A 22917-nucleotide genomic window follows, 5' to 3' on the forward strand; every position below is an offset into this window, starting at 1 on the left:
GGTGGGATAAATCTCATGACTGGAATGTTGGTATAGAGGGGGATAGTTGTTCAGGAAGGATAGGTAGGGGGAAAAATGGAGGAAGTTTGTTTGAGATCCAGAAGGAGGTGGGAAGCAGATCATTTGAAACACGCTGGGCAAAGATAAAAGGGGGGAAAATAGGGGTGACATCATGGTAGGGGTCTACTCTAGACCACCAAATTAGGAATGGGAGGTGATTGAGGCATTTCTAGAACAAATAGCAGAAATATCCAAAACGCAAGACCTGGTAGTAATGGGGGACTTTAACTTCCCAGATGTCTGTTGGAAAAGTAATACAGCAAAACACAAAGTGTCCAATAACGTACTGGGGACCTACGTTCTCTCTAAGCTATCTGGCTGCCCAAGAGTCAATCAAGTGCTGTGCACGTTATTAGCAGAGACCCGCACGTCCAGCGATGTGTGTTCAGGTGCCCCTCCCACTGCTGCTCTACAGCTGCCTTGCTCCTGCCCTCTGCCTTGGAGCCCCTGGCCAGCTGCTTCCGGGACCCTCTTGCTTGCTGTGCAGAGTTGGGGGGGCACTGATGTCAGGGTGTCCCCCTCCCCCCCAAGTACCCCATCTCTGAAGAGCAGGGGAGGGGGACAGGGCTCAGGAGTGGGAGGGAGCTGCTGGCAGCTGCTGCGGTCTGAACAAGCCTGCTGGTGAGTGCCTGTGTCCCTAAAGAGACAGTGAACGGTCACTCATATACTTTGCCAGCAGCCAGCACACACACACACTGTGTCTCACAGACACACACACACACACTGTGTCTCACGCATACACACACACTGTCTCTGTGTTTCTCTCTCTCTCTCACACACACAGCCTCTGTCACACACACACTGTCTCTTTCACACTCACCTCCCAACGCATACTTGTGTTGTTATTGTTACTTCTGGGTACTTCCTGCAATGCACATATATTCTCTATAATTTTATTCTTTCAAAGTGCTGTTATTTTAGTTTTTGACTGGTCTGTGCATTTCAGAATTTTATTTCTCTCTCATGTTTAAATTCAGTTCTTTTAGTAGTGAGTTCTAAAATGCCAAACCTGTCCTGGCTGCAGTAATAATCCCTGTGATAACTTTTTAAAAATATATATTATATCTAGGTTTTTTGTTTCTACTGGTGGTGCACATCATCTTGATATTGGTGCACATAACAAAATTCATTCCACACATGGATGAAAAAAATTAGACGGAACATTGTTGGGGACATCTTTTTGTTTCAGAAAGTGGAGGAAGTAATGGGGGGAGGGGGGGGAGCAACCATTTTAGACTTGATTCTGACCAGCAGGGGGGAATTGATTGAGAATCTGAAGGTGAAAGGCAATTTGGGTGAAAGTGATCATGAAGTGATATATTTCATGGTTCTAAGGAAAGGAAGGAGTCAGAGCAGCGGAATAAGAACAATGGACTTCAGAAAAGCAGACTTTTAACAAACTTAGAGAACTGGTAGCTAGATACCTATTATAAACACGAAACCCATTATGGTTTTTGCACTGATTTGTTACATTAGTACACTTTGCCTGCAAAGTACTCACTAAATACAGTCCTTGAAGAGTCCTTGCTTTTTACTTTGGATTTATGCAAATAGATGACAGATGCAGCAGGGTAGGGGTCCCCATGCAGTGGGGCTCGGGGTTGGGGTCAGGAACCGTGGCCAATAGGAACTGCAGCGGCAGTGCTTACAGGTGGAGGCAGTGTGCAGAGCTGCCTGGCCATGCTTCCGCCTAGGACCTGAGGGAGTGGGATGTTGCTGCTTCTGGGGAGGCCCCCCGCCCGAAGGTAAGTGCCGTCCAGAGCCCTTGCCCCAACCACCAGCCCTGAGCCCCCTCCTACACCCAAACTCCTGTTGCTGCTGGGGGAGAGAGGTGTGGTGGCCCAAAACTTCCCCAATAGCGGCCAGTGTGGCCGGCCCAGGGGTTGCCCGAGCTGCTCAGGAGGCCCCCGGGCCAGCCACTGCAGAAGTCATGGAGGTCCCAGAAAGTCACGGAATCCGTGACCTCAGTGACAAACTCAGTCTTACATATAAGTGCCATTTGTGCACATTTAAATTAGCCAATCTTTTGAGTTTTCAGCCTCTTCCATTACAGTACTTAAGAATAGCTCTTCTTCTTCAGATGATATAGTCTCATTATATGGTGATTATAACATTCTTTCCATTCAACTAGTATATATGGAAGATGTTAAACAAAAGCCATGAGAGTTAGACATTTTTAAATCAGCAGGTCCAGATAACTTGCATCTAAGAGTTTTAAAAGAGCTAGCTGAGGAGCTCACTGGTCCAGTAATGTTGATTTTAAATAAGTCTTGCAGGACTGGGCAAGTTCCCAAAGACTGGAAGAAAGCTAATGTTATGCCAATTTTTAGAAAGGGTAAACGGGATGACCTGGATAATTATAGGCTGACATGGGACTCCATTATTAAAGAATTGGAGGAGGGTAATGTAATTAATGCAAATCAACATGGGTGTATGGAAAACAGATCCTGTCAAACTAACTTGATATCTTATTTTGATGGGATTACAAGTTTGCTTGATAAAGGTAATAGGGTTGACATAATATACTTAGACTTCTATGAGGTGTTTGACTTGGCACTGCATGGCATTTTGATTAAAAAAATAGGATATAAAATTAACATGGCACACATTAAAGGGATTAAAAACTGGCTATCTGATAGTAACTGTAACAGTAAATGGTAAATCGTCATTGAACGGGTGTGTTTCCAGTAGGGTCCCACAGAGATCAGTTCTTGGCCTTATGCTATTTAACATTTTTATTAATGACGTGGAAGGAAACCTAAAATCATCACTGATAAAGTTTGAAGATGACACAAAAATTGGGGAAGTGGCAAATAATGAAGAGGACAGGTCACTGATACAAAGCAATCTGGATCACTTGGTAAATTGGATGCAAGCAAACAATATGAGTTTAATACAGCTGAATGTAAATGTATAAATATAGGAACAAGGAATGTAGGCCATACTTACAGGGTGGGGGACTCTATCCAGGGAAACAGTGACTCTGAAAAAGATTTGGGCGTTGTGGTGGTTAAACAGCTGAACATGAACTCCCATGCGACACTGTGGCCAAAAGAGCTAATGAGATTCTGGGATGCTTAAATGGGAATCTTGAGTAGGAGTAGAAAGGTTATTTTATCTTTATATTTGGCACTGATCGAACCCTTCCCAGAATCCTACATGTAGTTCTGGTGCCCACAATTCAGGAAGGAGGTTGATAAATTGGAGAGGGTTCAGAGAAGAACAAGGAGCAATGGTCTCAAGTTGCAGTGGGGGAGGTCTAGGTTGGATATTAAGAAACACTGTTTCATAAGAGGGTGGTGAAGCACTGGAATGGGTTACCTAGGGAGGTGGTGGAATCTCCATCCTTGGAGGTTTTTAAGGCCCGGCTTGACAAAGCCCTGGCTGGGATGATTTAGTTGGTGTTGGTCCTGCTTTGAGCAGGGGATTGGACAAGATGACCTCCTGAGGTCTCTTCCAACCCTAATATTCTAAGATTCTAAGAGCCATGAGAATGATTAAAGGGTTAGAAAACTTGCCTTACAGTGATAAATTAAATCGATTGCGCTTTTTGAGTCTATCAAAGAGAAGATTAAGGGGTGACTTGATTACAGTCTATAAATATCTACATGGAGAACAAATATTTATTAATGGGTTCTTCGATCTAGCAGAGAAAGATATAATACAATCCAATGACTGGAAGTTGAAGCTAGACAAATTCAGACTGGAAATAAGATGAAAATTTTTTAATGGTGAGAGTAATTAACCCCTGGAACATACCAAGGGTTGTGGTCAGGGGTGAAAGTAAGTCAAGTGACTTTCCGGTACTCTGGGGCCAGCTCTGGCCCCCAGAAGGGGTGGGGCCTACGGTGGAAGGGGCAGGGCTGAGAGGGTCAGAGCCAGCCCACCCTGTAAGGTAAGTGGCCCCCTATCCTGCACCGGGTTAGCAGCAGCAGCAGCCCGGGGCTCCCCTGCTTCTACTGCCCTGGTCCTTTAAATAGCTGCTGGTGCCCTGGGGAAGCAGCAGAGCTCCAGCAGCTATTTAAAGGACTGGGGCAGCAGAGGCAGCTGGAGCCCCCACCCTTTAAATAGCCCCTGGAGCCCCCACTACCCCAGGGCTCTGGGGGCTATTTAAAGGGCCTGCGGCTCCCCTGCTTCTACTGCCCTGGCTCTTTAAATAGCCCCCGGTGCCCTGGGGTAGCAGTGGCGGGGTTTCGGCAGCTATTTAAAGGGCTGGGGCGGTAGAAGGAGGGAAGCCCCGGGCCCTTTAAATAACCTCTGGAGCCCCACCACCGCTACCCCAGGGCTCCAGCAGCGGGGCTCTGGAGGCAATTTAAAGGGCCTGGGGCTCCAGCCACTGCTGGGAGCCCCAGGCCCTTTAAATTGCCCCCTGGGGAAGCCAGGCTGCCCCAGTATGGTGCACTGGCTCTTGCCAGTATGCCGTACCGGCATACTTTCACCTCTGGTTGTGGTGGATTCTCCATCCCTGACAACTTTTAAATCAAGAGTGGATGTTTCTCTGAAAGATCTGTTCTAAGCAGTTGGGGAAATTCTCTGGCCTGTGTTGTAAAGGAGGTCAGACTGTCACACCCCAATGGCCCCCTCCCTCAGGGGGTCCCCTGGGAGACGCTAATCAGCACTGTATGTTGCTAACACTGTTGCAAGCATTACCAAGCATTTCAGGGAAGGATTAAATGGGTGAGTGTGGAGTGAAAGATTCTTTAGCAGGTTGCAGGCCGAAGCAGGGAGAAAGGAATGGGTTAACTCGACGCTACAGGTCTGAAGATAAGACACTGGCTCCCAAGGCTGATTGATGCTGGGCCACCGCCAAGAAAGGTGGGGGCCTGGATTTCATCCCCAACCACCCGTGAGAAAGAGAGATTCAGCTGCACAAACCTGCAGGGGCTTTAAAACCCAGCGAGACAGTGAAGGCCAACGCGGGGGGTAAACAACCAAAGTAGTGTCCCTAAAGCCGGAGTGTTTTGGGAAATCTGAAGAAGCCATGAAAGGCTGGTTTGGACTGGTACATACAGCTTGAAAAACAAAGGTCCCGAAAGGAGATGCCTCCAAAAGACCCCAGGGACTTAAAAACCCTCCCAGGAGCTGAGGCCAATCAGAGATCAACAGTGGACCCTGGAAGACCTGTGTGCACAGGACAGAACTCCCATCCACCCTTCTCCCTCTTCTTCTGACATTACACCCAGGCCTGGCCAGCCTCGGGTAGGGCGTGTGTGAGTATGAAAGTGGGTTAGGGCTAGGGGCACTAACGCTTTCTTCCTTCCTCTGAGTGATGTGGGGAGCACCCATCACTCTCTGCTGTTTTATTATTTTATTAAGTAAAGCTTTATAACTTAGACACTTGGTGTGTTCTGTCATCTCCTCCCCAAATGATCTTGCAGCCTCAGCCTGATCACGTGACACCTCAGGCAGATTGGTAACAGAAATCCATGGGGCAAGTCCATGGGGCCGGACGAGTTGCATCCGAGAGTGCTAAAGGAATTGGCGGCTGTGATTGCAGAGCCATTGGCCATTATCTTTGAAAACTCGTGGCGAACGGGGGAAGTCCCGGATGACTGGAAAAAGGCTAATGTAGTACCAATCTTTAAAAAAGGGAAGAAGGAGGATCCTGGGAACTACAGGCCAGTCAGCCTCACCTCAGTCCCTGGAAAAACCATGGAGCAGGTCCTCAAAGAATCAATCCTGAAGCACTTACATGAGAGGGAAGTGATCAGGAACAGTCAGCATGGATTCACCAAAGGAAGGTCATGCCTGACTAATCTAATCGCCTTCTATGATGAGATTACTGGTTCTGTGGATGAAGGGAAAGCAGTGGATGTATTGTTTCTTGACTTTAGCAAAGCTTTTGACACGGTCTCCCACAGTATTCTTGTCAGCAAGTTAAAGAAGTATGGGCTGGATGAATGCACTATAAGGTGGATAGAAAGTTGGCTAGATTGTTGGGCTCAATGGGTAGTGATCAATGGCTCCATGTCTAGTTGGCAGCCGGTGTCAAGTGGAGTGCCCCAGGGGCCAGTCCTGGGGCCGGTTTTGTTCAATATCTTCATAAATGATCTGGAGGATGGTGTGGATTGCACTCTCAGCAAATTTACGGATGAAACTAAATTGAGAGGAGTGGTAGATACGCTGGAGGGCAGGGATAGGATACAGAGGGACCTAGACAAATTGGAGGATTGGGCCAAAAGAAATCTGATGAGCTTCAATAAGGATAAGTGCAGGGTCCCGCACTTAGGATGGAAGAACCCAATGCACAGCTACAGACTAGGGACCGAATGGCTAGGCAGCAGTTCTGCGGAAAAGGACCTAGGGGTGACAGTGGACGAGAAGCTGGATATGAGTCAGCAGTGTGCCCTTGTTGCCAAGAAGGCCAATGGCATTTTGGGCTGTATAAGTAGGGGCATAGCAAGCAGATCGAGGGACGTGATCGTCCCCCTCTATTCGACATTGGTGAGGCCTCATCTGGAGTACTGTGTCCAGTTTTGGGCCCCACACTACAAGAAGGATGTGGATAAATTGGAGAGAGTCCAGCGAAGGGCAACAAAAATGATTAGGGGTCTGGAACACATGACTTCTGAGGAGAGGCTGAGGGAACTGGGATTGTTTAGTCTGCAGAAGAGAAGAATGAGGGGGGATTTGATAGCTGCTTTCAACTACCTGAGAGGTGGTTCCAGAGAGGATGGTTCTAGACTGTTCTCAGTGGTAGAAGAGGATAGGACAAGGAGTAATGGTCTCAAGTTGCAGTGGGGGAGGTTTAGGTTGGATATTAGGAAAAACTTTTTCACTAGGAGGGTGATGAAACACTGGAATGCGTTACCTAGGGAGGTGGTAGAATCTCCTTCCTTAGAAGTTTTTAAGGTCAGGCTTGACAGAGCCCTGGCTGGGATGATTTAATTGGGGATTGGTCCTGCTTTGAGCAGGGGGTTGGACTAGATGACCTCCTGAGGTCCCTTCCAACCCTGATATTCTATGATTCTATGAAATCTGTCACAAGACTTAATGATTACAATGGTCCCTTCTGGCCTTAACATCAATGAACCTACTTGAGGAATCCTTTTCTGTACTTTCCTGCTTTCTCTGCACATTTCAGCATAATGGTTAGGTTCATTGCAGTTTCTGCATATCTGCCCGAATGTTGTTTATTTGCTATACCCATGCTGGCTGCCACATTACTGGCATTGTTTCTTGCTTTCCATGTTTCTGTCCTTGGCTGACTTAATTTCCATGAATTTTTCCATTGCTGGTTTAGCTATGGTACTCACAGGTAAATGTTGTGTGCCTCTGGCTTTTCATTTGTGCTTCGGTGTGTTCTGCTACTTGGCATGTACATATTCTATTTTTCTCATTTATTATTTGTGTTATTTTAGTGCTTCAGAGCCCTAGTCATAGATCAAGGCTCCATTGTGGTTGGTGCTGTACAAGCACCTAACAAAAGGACAGTCCCTGCCCTAAGGGTCTTACAATCTAAGTATAAGACAAGAGACAATGGATGGATATTGACAGACTCGGGAGTGAGTACAAGTAGACAATGAGACAATACTGGTCAGCGTGATAAGCAGTACTTTGCACACTAACCACTGTCACATATTTTGTGGGCCTCATGGCAGTGGAGGATTTGAAGGTGGACACTGAGGTAGTGTTGTGGATATTGTGATACAGGAGGGCCACGGAGCAGTGGGAGAGTGGTAGAGAGGAAATATATAAGTCCTAGGCTAATTAAGGCATGGTTCCCTGTAGACTAGGGAGGGTTACTACAGGTTAATTGGAGCACCTGCAGTCAATTAAGGTCCTGCCAGGAACCTAATAAAACCCCCTGCTTCAGTCAGTCAGGGAGGAGGAGGAAGGAGAGAGGACTGGAGCTTGGAGGTGTATTGTGAGATTTGAAAGACTAGAGAACCGAAGTAAGGAAGACCCTGCCCCAGCAGGACTGAAGGTACCCCACCCAAGGGTCCTTCTTGTAGTGTGGGGCCCAAAACTGGACACAGTACTCCAGATGAGGCCTCACCAATGTCGAATAGAGGGGGACGATCACGTCCCTCGATCTGCTCGCTATGCCCCTACTTATACATCCCAAAATGCCATTGGCCTTCTTGGCAACAAGGGCACACTGCTGATTCATATCCAGCTTCTCGTCCACTGTCACCCCTAGGTCCTTTTCTGCAGAACTGCTGCCTAGCCATTCGGTCCCTAGTCTGTAGCTGTGCAAAATGATGGAACATGATGGAAAGGGGCCATGACTGGGATGCACTGCAGTGCAGGGTTAAAATGAAGGAGCTGCAGAATGCCTACCACAAAGCCCACGAGGTAAACAGCTGCTCTGGTGCTGCTCTTGCTACCTGCTGTTTTTACAAAGAGCTGGATGCAATACTTGGGGGCGACCCCACCTCCACTCCGAGGACCACCATGGACACTTCAGAGCCCAGTTCAACAAGGCAGGAGGAGGAGGAGGAAAGTGGGAGTGAGGGTGCTGAGGAGGAGAGGCACACTCCAGCATCCCTAGATGCATGCAGCCTGGAGCTGTTTTCAAGCCAGGAGGAAGGTAGCCAATCATAGCGGATGGTGCTTGGGGAAGAACAAACAGCAGAGGAGGTGCCCAGTAAGTGGCTTTTATTTTGGGAAGGAAGTTGTTCGGTGCGGGCTTTGGGGGCGAAGAGGGTTATGGCTACATGCATGCCTAGATGTGGAATAGGGGGTCTATGTGCTCTCTCACATCGTGGTAATCAGCCTCTGTGATCTCTTCAAAGGTCTCATGCAGAAGCTGGGCAATACGCTTACATATGCATGTTCCTTGGCAGAGCTACTGTGCTCTTTGTCCCAGTCAGGCTAACATGTCCGCGCCACTGTGCCGTGACGGGAAGGGGGACCATTGCTGCACACAGGTAAGCTGCATATGGGCCAGGGTAGAAACTGCATTGTAGTAGAAGACCCTCCCTTGCTTCCCAAGTCATCCTCAGCAGCGAGAGATCTTCCAGGATGAACTCATATTGTGGAAAATGTGGGGACAGTGTTCAATATAGGGGCCCCCTGCAGCTGTTGGCTCTCCCCAAGGCACAGAACCCCAGAGGACAGTATGGCCATGAAACAATCAGTCCCCCTTGCCCTTGTGCTTATTCACCATTTTGGGGCTCCTGTGGGTTATATGTGCTCGCTTTGGGACGGGCAGTTTCTGATATTGTGTACACTCTACTTGTCTTTAAGTACAACTGAATCATTGCTATGTCTGGTGTGAACAATGCTACCTCTGTTAAGTGTTGCATTTTGGCTTTACAGATGCAACCTTGAGATCTCAGCTGTCCTTGTTATCATTGGCCAAAAGACTCCAAAGAATCAGGAAGCCTCTGCAAAGAGGACAAGCTGCATGAAGTAAGGCAGCAGTTGCTTAATGAATATCAAAAAGTGCAGGAGTGGCAGGAGAGTGAAAGAAGGGCCCGCCAGCAGAATGCGGATCACCGGCACCAAAGCACGGAGTGGCTGCTAAGCATCATGGAGCGCCAAGCAGACTTGATACAGGCGCTTGTAGCAATGCAGGCAGAGCACATCTGCCCCTGCACACCCCCTGCAGCCCTTGTCCCAGAACTCTTTTCCTTGTGTCCTCTCACCACCAACTCACTTTCCCCCACATCTGGGTTCTTAGCGCTGCCAGCAGCCTCCAACACCTGTAGCTTCACCACTCAGCCCTGCGACCTACAACCCTTACCCACTGCACTCAACCCCCATCACCATGCATTTTAGCCAGCCTGAAGGGCAGCACTCATTGCATGGCACTCCAGACAGGAAGGCTGAGTATGATAACAGGACATACGCAAATCTCTGATTGTCCTGTTCCCCACCCCGCCCCCTTCCCTCGTCCCACACAGCACAGATGTGGCATGTCCTTTGTTTCCCAAGCAATTGTTTCTTTTCAATAAATGAGTTTTTTGGCTTTGAAAACATTCTTTATTATTGCATTAAGTAAAAGAGACCGTAGCCCAGGAAAGCAACAGGCGTGCATCATATGTAGCAAACACATATTCCTACTAACATTGGAACCATTACACTTCAGTCCCGTGCAGGGCACCAAACATTACTGGTGGCTTTCAGCATCACATTGCTCCCTCAAAGCATCCCTAATCCTTGCAGCCCCGCAGTGGGACCCTCTAATAGCCCTGCTCCCTGGCTGTTCAAATTCAACTTCCAGGTGTCAAACCTCTGAGGTCCATGCCTGAGTGAATCATTCACCCTTCCCTTCACAAATGTTATGGAGGGTACAGCATGCGGATATAACCGTGGGGATGTTGTCATGGGCCAGGTCCAGCTTGCCATACAGACAGTGCTAGTAGTCCTTTAAATGGCCAAAAGCACCCTCCACAGTCATTCTGCATTTGCTCAGCCTGTTGTTGAACTGCTCCTTGCTGCTGTCAAGGCTCCCTGTGTAGGGAGGGTTTCATGAGCCACGGCATTAAAGGGTAAGCCGGGTCTCCAAGGATCACAGTGGACATTTCGACTTTCCCTACGGTGATCTTCTGGTCTGGGAAGAAAGTCCCGACTTGTAGCTTCCTGAACAGGCCAGTGTTCCAAAAGATGCATGCATCATGCACCTTTCCGGATGAGCCTGCTTTAATGTCAGTGAAATGCCCACGGTGATCCATAAGCGCCTGGAGAACCATAGAGAAACACCCTTTCCGATTTATGTACTCAGAGGCTAGGTGGGCTGGTGCCAGAATTGGAATATGCGTCCCATCTATCGCCCCTCCACAGTTAGGGAAACCCATTTGTGCAAAGCCAGCCACAATGTCACCCACGTTACCCAGAGTCATGGTTCTTCTGAGCAGGATGCGATTAATGGCCCTGCAAACTTGCATCAACACGACTCCAACTGTCGACTTTCCCACTCCAAACTGGTTAGCGACCGATTGGTAGCTGTCTGGAGTTGCCAGCTTCCAAATTGCAATAGCCACCTGCTTCTGCACCAGCAAGGCAGCTCTCAATCTCGTGTCCTTGCGCTGGAGTGTGGGGCTGAGCTCAGCACACAGTCCCATGAAAGTGGCTTTTCTCATCCAAAAGTTCTGCAGCCACTGCTCGTCATCCCAGATTTGTGTGATGATGTGATTGCACCACTCAGTGCTCGTTTCCTGAGCCCAAAAGTGGCGTTCCACGGTGGCGAGCATGTCTATGAATACCACAAGCAATCTCTTGTCATGTGAGTTGACATCATCGTCGGACTCCTCACTGTCAGTTTGTAGCTTAAGGAATAAGTTGACTGCAATTCGTGATGTGCTGGCGAGACTCATCAGCATATTCCTCAGCAGTTCAGGATCCATTCCCACAGACCGAAAGGGAAGACAGAGTGTGCAGTACAAAACATGTTGAAAGATGGCGCCAAATGTGGATGGAAGCACAGGGATTGTTGGGATGCGAAGCGATGCATCACGGGGCACTGGGAAAGGACCCAGAATGCCCTGCACCCACCCGCCTCCTTCCCACAAGCCACAGCGCCAGACTGGGAAGAGGTGCTCCGTGGGATAGCTGCCTATAATGCACCGCTCCCAATGCCGCTGCAAGTGCCGCAAATGTGGCCACGCCAGTGTACTTGCAGCTGTCAGTGTGAACACATTGCAGCGCTTTCCCTGCTGCACTGTCCGAGGGCTGGTTTAACTCAGAGTGCTCTACATCTGCAAGTGTAGCCATGCCCTTAGAGGCAGGCATTTGCCTAGACAAACCATGTCATAAGCATAAGCATGTACTTGTGAGCAAATGCCTATAGCTGTAGGGAAATGCCTGTGTCTTCTCCCTAGTTGCCATAAAGTGCCTGCAGATCAAAAAGCAGGTGAGTGATATGAACTGTGTCTGGGGCACACGCTCTATCCCCAGTAGTACTGGAATTCAATGGCTGTTTGTTGGGAGCAACATCGACTCAGAGGCTTGCTGGCCTTGCTCACTTAGGTTGCGGAGTGTTTTAACAGATGGTAACACAGCCGGTGTGGGTTCTCAATTCAGCATTCCCCCAGCATGTGCTGTAGGCCTGATGTCTCTGACAGGCTCCCTAGGCAAAGCAGAGCGGGTACGAACTTTGATGCATAGCAGATTGAGCAAGTCTGCATGGGTGTGTTGGGGACACTGGGGCATGGCCACTAGGTAACTCAAGGGGATGGAAGACCATGAGTATCGATGAAGCCCCCTCGCACTAGGCCCAAGTGTCCTTGGCCCCCCTGCCTGGAGGCATTTGCAGCAGCTCTGCGTACTAGGCCCAAGTGTCCTTGGTCCCCCCGCCTGGAGGCACTCACAGCAGTTACGCTGAGGATCTGCAACAATATGTTGCAGAGTCAGACTGCCTGAAACTAAACAAGGCCAAACAGGGCAGACATGGAAGAAACATGCTGAATAAAGCAGCTTTATGTATAGTTTAACAAATGATACAAAAAACAAGAGAACTAGCTGGTAACTGGATTGACTGGCTATATGGATACTTAGGGCAGCTTGCTATTGGATAAGTATGCTGAAGAAAGGATGTATAAAAGCCTGTGTAACTTCCTGCTCTGTGTGCAAGATTTGAGATTCTATTCTCCCTGTACCTTTCTGAAGCTTCAAATAAACTTTTCTGCTTCTCCACCCCATTGTGATTATTGGGTGAAGCACACCGGGTAGCAAACCAACCCCTGCTGTTGTTTTGCCTCTTGGCACTGGGTGCCGGCAACAGCTTTTGGCGTCCCTGGGTGGGCGACGAGGCTGCTATTTAGCCTTGCCCGGACCCCTCCTGGAGGTCGAGGATTGTGGCGAGAACCGACGCCCAGCGCGCACCGGTGAGTTCATTGGGGGCCTCGGAGGAGACGCGATTTGATCGACCCCGGAGGGCACAACGGTGCAACGCACTCATATAGTGGAGAAGCAGCTGTGGACGATGGTGAGGAACCAGTCCCTTGGACATAGGGGAGAAGCAGCTGCGGGTGATGGTGAGGAACCGGTCCCTTGGATAAGGTAGGAACCTTTTGAAATCCCGATTGTTTGCTCTGTTGGAACCTGGGGACGCCCAGAGTTACCCTGTAGGTATGGGACAGGGACAGAGCTCAGGGGTTAGGGCATGGTGTACGCCCCTAGAGTGCATTCTAGCAAACTGGAAGGTATTTGGTGCAAATCCGATGACTAAGAGCCAACTAAAACGATTCTGTACAGTTGACTGGCCTCAATATCAACTAGAGGACCAGGAGTGGTGGCCACCAGGAGGGTCAATTAATTACAACATGATCCTCCAATTAGTTTTGTTTTGTCAGTGAATGGGTAAATGGAATAAACATTTGTATGCACAAGCGTTTATGGCTTTAAGAGATAGAACAGAGTTGTAATTCTGCAGAGCTGTAATTTTACTCTGACTGGTTTGGTAGTAGCTAATGTTAGTCCCCAGACTCCCACCCCCACTGTAATGGCAGAGCTGGTGTCCCCTTCGGCCCCCACACCCCCACCTTATAAGGGTAGGATGCCTCGGGTTACAGAGATTGCCCCCTCGGTGGGACTCTATCCTTTGCTTACCGAGACTGTTGTTGCTTGCCCAGGGGCAGAGGGATGTCAGGCTACCACTATGCAAGTTTACACCCATGTGCCATTCAATCCAATAGACTTAGCAGCTTTTAAAACACAAGCTGGGGAATTCTCCATGAAACCAAGCAGGTTTATTTCAGTCTTTGAGGGGTGCCTCAGTAGTCACAAGCTGGATTGGGACAACTGTAATATCCTCCTGAGAACTCTGTTGTCTGAGGTAGAGGGATCAGGTTACAGCTAAGGCAAGGGGAGCGTCAGCTTTCAAGCGAGAAAAAAAAAAGAAAGAAAGGAAGCTATCTGTCAAGTTCCTACCCCAAGTAATCGTAAGCGGCTCAGGGCATTTCTGGGTATGGCAGGCTTTTGCAGGATATGGATCTCAGAGTTTGGACTGTGGGCTAAACCCCATACGACTGTGTAAAAGGAGCAGATCATGACCCCTTCTCTTGGACCCCAGAGGCTGACAGGGCATTTAAAATCCTGAAAAGAAAATTGATGGAAGCCCCGGCACTGGGCCTGCCGGATCTCTCTAAGCCGTTTCAGTTATATGTACATGAACGAAAGGGGGTGGCCCTAGGAGTGCTCACACAGCTGTTAGGAGCGTGGAGACGTCCTGTGGCTTATTTTTCTAAGCAACTGGATCAGGTTGCAAAGGGTTGGCCGGCATGTTTACGGGCGGTCGCAGCTATTGCCCTAGTGCTTGAGGAAGCCGAGAAGCTAACATTGGGAGGGGTTATGCAAATCTATACTCCCCATATGGTCCAAGCCTTATTGGATGCAAAGGGAGGGCTTTGGCTCACCCAGGCTTGGATTGCTCGGTAGCAGGCTAAGCTGTTAGAGAACTCTGAAGTCACCTTACAGCCTTGCCCCGCCCTTAACCCAGCCATCCTCTTGCCAGAAACAGAGGAACAGAAACATGACTGTTTAGAGATCATAGATGCCCAGTACTCCAGCCGTCTGGATTTAAAGGATGTACCCCTCCCAAATGCAGATTATGAGTGGTACACCGATGGTAGCAGTACTGTAATAGATGGGCAAAGGAGGGCGGGTTATGCTGTTGTGACCCTCCATGACACTGTGGAAGCTGAAGGTTTGCCTGCTGGGACCTCTGCCCAGCTTGCCGAACTAATAGCCCTGACCCGTGCACTTGAACTGTCAAAAGGAAAGCGGGTCAACATTTTTACCGATTCAAAGTATGCTTTTGGTGTGCTGCATGCTCATGCTGGCCTATGGAAGCAAAGGGGAATGCTGACAGCCCAAGGCTCCCCAGTCAAGTACGGGCCCCAAATCCTCCGGCTCCTAGAAGCCATACAACTTCCCTTGGAAGTGGCGGTGGTACACTGTAAAGCCCATCAAAGGGAAGATCAAGATGTGGCCAGAGGTAACGCCCGGGCAGATAGAGAGGCTAAGCATGCTGCCACCCTGCCATCCCCTCAGACTGTGAATGCCCATATGCATGCCCTTATCCCATCAGTAGGGGAGCTTCCAACCCCTCAGTACTCTGGGGAGGAGAGACAGCTAACTGACAAACTCGGTCTCCGGGAAAAGGAGGGATGGCTCCATTCCCCAGAAGGGAAGGTCCTCCTACCAAAGGGCCTGATCCGGTCAATGCTGCAGAAACTACATCAAACCACTCATGCTGGCAGGGAAGCACTTATCCAACTAATGGGAAAATACTTTATCACTTCCGCACTCCGACCCCTGGCTGCCCAGGTACAAGCGGACTGCTTAGTCTGCCAAAAGAATAACCCCCGACCAGGACATCCTGTGCCACCAGTTGCCCTAGAACCCACTCCGGGCCCTGGGCAAGTGTGGCAAATAGACTTTACTGAGTTTCCCCGGACTCAAGGGTTCAAATATCTCCTTGTCATAGTGGATCGGTTCAGCGGATGGCCAGAAGCCTTCCCATGCCGTAACTGCACTGCCAGGACAGTGGCCCTCAAGTTTGTTAAGGAGCTCATTCCTCGCTTTGGACTCCCCCTGTGGATGGAATCTGACAACGGGACACACTTCACATCAAAAATCATTCAAAGCATCTCACATGCCTTACAGATCCCCTAGAAACTCCATACGCCCTGGAGACCGCAAGCCACTGGTGTAGTGGAGCGTACCAATCAGACCCTTAAACGGCATCTCTCAAAAGTGTGCCAAGAAGCCTCACTGCGATGGCCTGATGCTTTGCCCCTCGTCCTACTCCGTATCCGCGTTCTCCCAAAGGGTAGATTAGGGCAGTCCCTTTGAAATTATGTTTGAAAGGGCATGGCCTATGAACGGCACCCCGGTTCTGTCAGGGGAATGGGAGTTGTGTAATGTTTTTTTGTCACAGTATATGTGTTCCCTGTCTGCTGTTCTCTTGTCTCTCCACAGGTATACCAAGGATTCCCAGCCTCTCCCCCTGGACTCTCCCGTCTACTCCTTACAGCCCGGTGACTCCGTGCTTGTTCGTACCTGGAAAGACGAGCCTCTCCAGGAAAAGTGGAAAGGACCCTATACCGTCCTGCTGACCTCCCATACAGCGGCAAAGATCGAGGGCCACAAGAACTGGATCCATCACTCTCGTCTGAAGGCAGTACCCGCCCCCTCGTCAGCAGGACAGTGGACCGTCCAACCTGCTGACTCCTCATCTAGTGACAATCTCGGGCTAAAGCTACTGTTTAAAAGACACAAATAGCGGGCACCTTAATGCTAAAATGGGCCCACCCAGGTACTGGAGACCCTGGGTTGGGAAGACTCTGGTAATAATTAGTTGGGTAACATTGTTATTCTCTGTATTGGTATTTCCAAACTGTGCATCTCGGGAGCATAACTCCTTTGTTTCGCTTGCGCACCATCTTGCTACTTTAACAAACCAGGCTGATTGCTGGGTATGTGCTCCAACTCCACTGTCCCCCAAAACGGGAATGCTCCTTGACATGCTGCCCTTGACCCTAGCAGAATTAGCCACCACCAAAGAGCAGGAAAGAACGGACTCGCCGTTCTGGAATAAGACCTCTTTACAGCAAGCCACCTATCAGGACCAGGAGTATTCAGTTGCTGTACTCACGGAGGGAGTGTTATGTTTTACCCGAAACCAATCTGATTACTATGGGCGTCCTGTGGGAAAAAGCTCCTGTGTTATTACACAGTGGGCTGATGAGTATTGGATAAAGACCAAAAGGGGAGGCCAACAATGTGGGTGTAATGGTTCCTCCCCTTTTAGGGAAACTCTTACAAATAATCTTACCACAAAAAAAGGGTTTGGAAATATAACTTGCTGTCCAGTTAATATCTCCAATGTAGCAAGCCAATGGTGGGTTTGTAGTGGTCCCTATGGCGAGTGTAATTTGAACGGCACAATTAGAAACGCCCCCACTTGTACCCAATCAGGAGGATGGGATGCCCCCTTAGGGGCATATGAACTGTTTGGAAAAGCAGCCAAAGCAGCCTTAAATATCCCAGGAATCCCCTTAAGAAACAGTCCTTACTGGGCCCTACAGGGTCACTATTTTGTATGTGGGCCGAAAGGCTTAAAAGGTGCTGCCAGCCAACTGGACAGGTAGCTGTTATATAGCTCATGGAGTTCCTCATCTTTCCATAACTGCCACACTGCTGAAAGGAAAGATTAGAAATGCCCGAGATACCTCTGTTGAGTCACGAGAAAAGACCCTGCGGCGACTGACTACGGCATTGGAGGGCAATATGAAGAATTCCCTCTCAACTGAGAAGCTTGAAGGGTGCTCTGTACTGGGAATAGCGCCACTGTTTACCGGGCCAGCCATGGCATGCATAGGCCGCTATACTGTAAGGCTGCAAATGGTACTTGAGAAAGTGGCCCTAGAGTTAGAGGACTCAGTTAGTGATTTAGGGTCAGCAGTAAAAACATTAAATAAAGAGGTACAGCAGCTCAGGACGTTTTCCCTCCAAAACAGGCTGGCTTTGGACTATCTCTTGGCATCCCAAGGGGAGGTTTGTGCCCTCGTCGGGCCCTGATGTTGTGTATATGAAATCTATGAAAAGGTGGTACAGGTTGAGGCCCATGCCCAAGCCGGAGCACAGGTTGTCTACACTGCCCCAGAGAGCGATTGGTTGCAAACCTTGTTTTCAGGCTGGGGTTTGTCGTCTTGGCTTGGTGGTTTGTTTAGCCTGTTATTGACATTTCTCTTTCCTGTATTGCTTGTATTAATGGTATTATGCTGTGCAGTATCATGTGTCAGGGCCCTTTTGCAAAAGTTAATAAGTCATTCTCTTCAGGGCTATCACAAAGTGCTTATGCAAAGTCCTATTGTAAAGAAATAAGTAGCCCAAGTGAGAAAACTCAGAGCCAAGGCTGTTGAGTGTTCTCAAAGGGGGGAGTTGTTGGGGACACTGGGGCATGGCCACTAGGTAACTCGAGGGGATGGAAGACCACGAGTGTCGATGAAGTCCCCTCGCACTAGGCCCAAGTGTCCTTGGGCCCCCCCCACCTGCCTGGAGGCACTCGTAGCAGCTCTGTGTACTAGGCCCAAGTGTCCTTGGTCCCCCCGCCTGGAGGCACTCACAGCAGTTATGCTGAGGATCTGCAACAATATGTTGCAGAGTCAGACTGCCTGAAACTAAACAAGGCCAAACAGGGCAGATATGGAAGAAACATGCTGAATAAAGCAGCTTTATGTATAGTTTAACAAATGATACAAAAAACAAGGGAACTAGCTGGTAACTGGATTGGCTGGCTATATGGATACTTAGGGCAGCTTGCTATTGGATAAGTATGCTGAAGAAAGGATGTATAAAAGCCTGTGTAACTTCCTGCTCTGTGTGCAGGATTTGAGATTCTATTCTCCCTGTACCTTTTTGAAGCTTCAAATAAACTTTTCTGCTTCTCCACCCCGTTGTGATTATTGGGTGAAGCACACTGGGTAGCGAACCAACCCCTGCTGTTGTTTTGCCTCTCGGCACTGGGTGCCGGCAATAGGTGGGCCTTCCAGATCTGCTCCCCATTTTTCACTGCCCCCTTCTATTGCTCAGTCTGCCGGCACACCGTTGAAATCCATGGGAATTCCACATGGGGGTCAAACACAAGAAGTGGAAGATTCCCCCAGTGTGGATTGGAGAGGGGAATGGGGCCCCGAGTATGGCTGCACTCTGGAGGGGAAGTGTAGACATGAGGGGGAAAAAAAGCACTCGGCTGATGAGTCAGCAGAAATCACACAGTGATAAGCCACAACATTCTGACTGTTCCGTGGCGTAAAATAATTCCCTAAACCAAACCTGAGCTGCGGTGTGGCTGAGCTCCACTGCCAGGTCCGTTCCCGAATTGCCAACGCCGATCACAATGACTCTCTTCCCCGAGAACTCCTGGGGCTTCTTGTAATCGCGGCTGTGGAAGTAGCGGCCTCTGAACTTTTTGATCCCTGCAAAGAAGGAGCGGAGCAGCTGTGGGTGTGCCCCATGCCTCCTGCATTGTCCTGGGGGTCCAAGATTCAAGAGAATAGCAGGACTGCAAGGGTCTGCAGCATTCCTTGCGCCTTGGGCAGGAGTTACACACAGCAGTTAGATAATCCATGATTGTGTAAAACTGAGTACAAATCCCTTTCCTCTGAGTGGACTCAAGGTCCACATCCTTGGTATATGTGATGTCATCATCCTGCTTGTTCTCCAGCCCCCAGGAGTAGACAGGGACCCCTCGATTTCCAATGCAAGTGACAAGCAGAAAAAATAATCTTTAAAAAGCGTTTCAGGACTTTAAATTAAATGAAGCAAACTAGGGCAGAAGTCAAGTTTTCCCCTCCCCTTTTATAGGTTACCTTTAAAGCTGGACTGCACAAGGAAACTGAGCTGTTGATGACACTCCTCTGGGGGTCTAATATGCAGCTGGATTTGGCTCTGGATGTGCTTTTCCTTGCTCATAACCTCTGCAAGCCCCATCTTCATTTTAACCCTTGTGACCATGTATACCAAGGAACTTTTGTTTCAGAACTTGGAAATTTCATTTCAAATTTTTAACTTATTATTTTTCATTTTTTCATTTTATTATTTTTACTTTACTTAATAAATTCTCAATAGTAATATTGCATAATAGAACATCACAGTTGAAATACTTGATTTTCATTTAATCTGTTAGTTTTAAAATTGGTAAGGGCAGGTACTATTTAGTAATGATTGAAATACCTTATTTCTTTGATCACAAAGCCTTCAGATTGTGTCATAATTGAAATGTGAAACTATTAATTTTCAAAATCTCTTGTGAAATGGAAATTCTGAGTTTCGACCAGCTCTAATGCTGAGTGCTCTTGTAAATGCTGCCTCCAGAGTCCAGGCCTCCAGCACAGAACAGGGAGTCCACTAGGAGCCTCTGCAGATCTGCTACCTTCTCCATCAGGAAAGCCCTCTGGTCCCAGGCCACGTGAGGGGATGGAGAGGCTGGAACTAGAACATAACATATGGAGACGCAGGGAGACACAAAGGGTTTAGTATTAGCTTTGCGCTCCGCGTCCTACCTGGGAAGGCGTCCAGTGGCAGATGGGCGTTGGTGTGATGGCCGGTGCAAACCATGACCCCATCGAAGATGGCTGACTCCTGCTTCCCCTCAGTCTCCGTGACAACGTCCCATTGGCCCGTGGTGGAGAAATCCGGGCTCTTTGTCACACTGACCACTGTGGTCTGGAAGGAAAAGGGCACTCACAGAGCTGGTACCAGTGAATTTCATCCATTCCCTCGGAATGGAGTCCCTGACACTAACCTCCTCCCTATGCCTGATTCAGCAACCCAGCCAGGCAACACGAGGTCAGCACACAGCTGGGAGCAGCAGCAAGAGGCCAGCTGGGCTCTGTTAGGTTTTGCCTCACAGCCTCTGCGCGCTCACTGGCTCCCACAGAGAATGGGGCTGCAGCGGCTCCTGGGAGCTGGGCCGTAACTTCCGCCAGGCAGCCCCCAGATGAAAGGAGGTCCCAGAACAGCCCCTCTGGTTCTCCCTGTTCCATGAGTGTGAGATGTTTCCTTACGGGGGGGCGGAATTCTTTCACCTAGATCTTGCACACCTGTGCATGTGCACACTCTCTCTCACTCTCTCTCTCCTACTCCTGGTCGCTGGGCCAGCTCTCCTCACCTTGAAGCGGATGTATTTCAGAAGGTCGAAGTGCTCGGCGTACATGCGGAAATATTCCATGACTTTGGAGTGGTGCATGTAGTTGGGGAAATCGGCCGGGATGGGGAAGTCACTGAAGCACATCATCTCCTTGGAGGTGTTGATGATGACAGATTTGTAGATGCTGGCCCTGCCCTCTTCAGGATTCTCCTGTAGGGAGCAGGAGAACATTATGGAGTGTAACATTAACTATGTGAATTCCCAAAGAACTAAAGCTCTACAAGTTAAATAGCCAGAATTACTGACTCGGTTTGCAAAAGCTGAGGTGACAGTCATCTTTTGAGTGTCTTTGTCATGTGACATTAGCCTGGGGTGCAGTGGGAACACAATGACATTTCTTTAAATGTTCTTTAAATCCCCTGTGGGGATGACAAATAAAACCAGCAGGAACAAGGAGATCATATAATTGTCTTGAACTTGCAAGAATCATAGGAAAACCTAAAGCACAGTGAATTTAGGAAGGGATAATAAAAAATAGGTTACTGGCTGGAGTCATTTCTAGCGTATAGAATTACTGGCACTGGTTTATAGTCCTTCCTGAGATAAACCATGTCTTCCTCAAGGTGACATATTTTCTTAACTATTTGACTTTTATGCCAGGTACCTAAATCACGTGCAAGACCAAGTGACTGTAGAAAGAATCAAAGGCCTTGTTTTCATTACTAAAAAAGGTGAATTTTTTACCTCATGGAGACTAATGTACCTGAGTTTTTCTCTAGGTAAACCCTCAGTGAAAACCAGGCATGTTATTTTGACCATGAGTTTAACTCAATCCCTGGAGGGGGCAGAGGGCTGTTTACCTCTCAGGAAAACTAAAGTTCCTGGTCTTCACTGTCTTATTACCTCAAGTGAGTTACTCTGAGGTGAACAGCACACTTTTTCCAGCAGTGAAGCCAAGCCCTAACTTGGTGAAGTGTATACCTCTCCCCAGCCAGATTAACAGGGACCCTGCCCCAACAGGAACTTGTAGGGTTGCCAATTTTGGTTGGACTTATTCCTGCAGGTTTCCTCACAAGACATAACCTTAAATTAAAAATTAATCTTTAATTCCTGGAGACTCCAGGACAATCGGGGAGGGGGGTAGAACCCTGGGGACATGGCCCCAGCTAAGACTCCCTCAGGTTATTTGCTAGTAGGGAAATCTCACCATAACATCACTGTGGGCAAAGCTCAGAGGAAACAGGGCATCAGAGAATCTAAGCTGAAGTAAACTGCTCTGAGCAGGGAGCGGGGCAGCAGAAGCACGTTAAACCGTGTATGTTAAAGCCAGAGAGGGTCTCCTTCAACTCGCACCTTCTTTCAGGCCTGGCGCACATTAGTTACACCTCTGCAGACTCCCTCACACATTGGTAAGGGCCTGATCCAAAGCCTCCAGGGTCAGTGGAAAGACTCTCATTGACTTCACTGGCCTTCGGGTCCGGCCCGTTGCAGGTGCATGGAGCATTGTCTACACAAGAGTATTTTTACAGACTCTTCCCCCATGGCTAGAACCAGCTCAGCAGCACCTGGTGCAGGTGGAGTTTTGGCTGCCACAGCCCTTTTCAGTACCACACCGATTATACCGGCTGTGCTGGGGCTCTCGGGAGGGGGGAGGGGGGTTAAGTGCAGCTCAGCTGCATTGGTGTTAACAGCACTGGAGATGTTTGTACAGCTCCCTAGCGCAGTAAGGCTGTGGTGGAGTCTGACACATGGCTACTGGCCCTGCATTGTTTTGATGCTAAGCAGAGGTTGGAGTATGCAGAGAAATGCTCGTAAAGAATGTTCCCCTGGGGGAAAGACTGGAAACACTTTCATTTCCACCCCACCAAGCGAGTCAGCACTGAGAGAAACTCAGACCCACCTCAAATCTCCAGAGTCCTCCAATGTCGCTGCTTCTCTCAAAGCAGATGGGCTCCAGCCCCTCGTCCAAGCAGCATTTAATGGAGCTCAGTCCACAAACGCCAGCTCCAATAACTGCAACCCTCTTCTGTGCCATGCCGTCTGGCCTCAGAGTGCTTTGCCAGTCACCTGGGAGAAGGGGATCCTCAGGCCGTATCCCTGTTGGTGCAGTTCAGAGCTGAAGGAGTGGCAATCACTTGCTGGCTCCGAATGAAGAAGCAGCTTGCATCAGGGCCATTCTCTGATCGGGCTGTCTGAGGCACTGAGTTCCGGGGCAGGGAGGATCAGAGCAGGGGTGGGACCACTCCTGGGCTTCTCTCTTGCTGTAAATGCAGCTTGGCTTAGTTGCATAATAAAGTAATTGCTACACTACC

General features: G+C 49.0%; 1 protein-coding gene across 1 annotated transcript in view; it reads right to left on the reverse strand.

The window, feature by feature from the left end:
* Positions 1–22640, reverse strand: part of LOC140915839 (flavin-containing monooxygenase 5) — a 28910-nt gene extending 6270 nt beyond the window's left edge. Inside the window, exons 1-4 of the mRNA XM_073356297.1 lie at positions 22506–22640; positions 20627–20815; positions 20019–20181; positions 18790–18932 (exon numbers count right to left, since the gene is read on the reverse strand). Coding sequence (XP_073212398.1) covers positions 18790–18932; positions 20019–20181; positions 20627–20815; positions 22506–22640 — 630 coding nt within the window. The remainder of the gene's footprint in view (positions 1–18789; positions 18933–20018; positions 20182–20626; positions 20816–22505) is intronic.
* Between the last annotated feature and the right edge of the window lie 277 nt (positions 22641–22917).

The sequence above is a fragment of the Lepidochelys kempii genome, chromosome 8, assembly GCF_965140285.1.
Source record: "Lepidochelys kempii isolate rLepKem1 chromosome 8, rLepKem1.hap1, whole genome shotgun sequence".
Taxonomy (NCBI): domain Eukaryota; kingdom Metazoa; phylum Chordata; order Testudines; family Cheloniidae; genus Lepidochelys; species Lepidochelys kempii.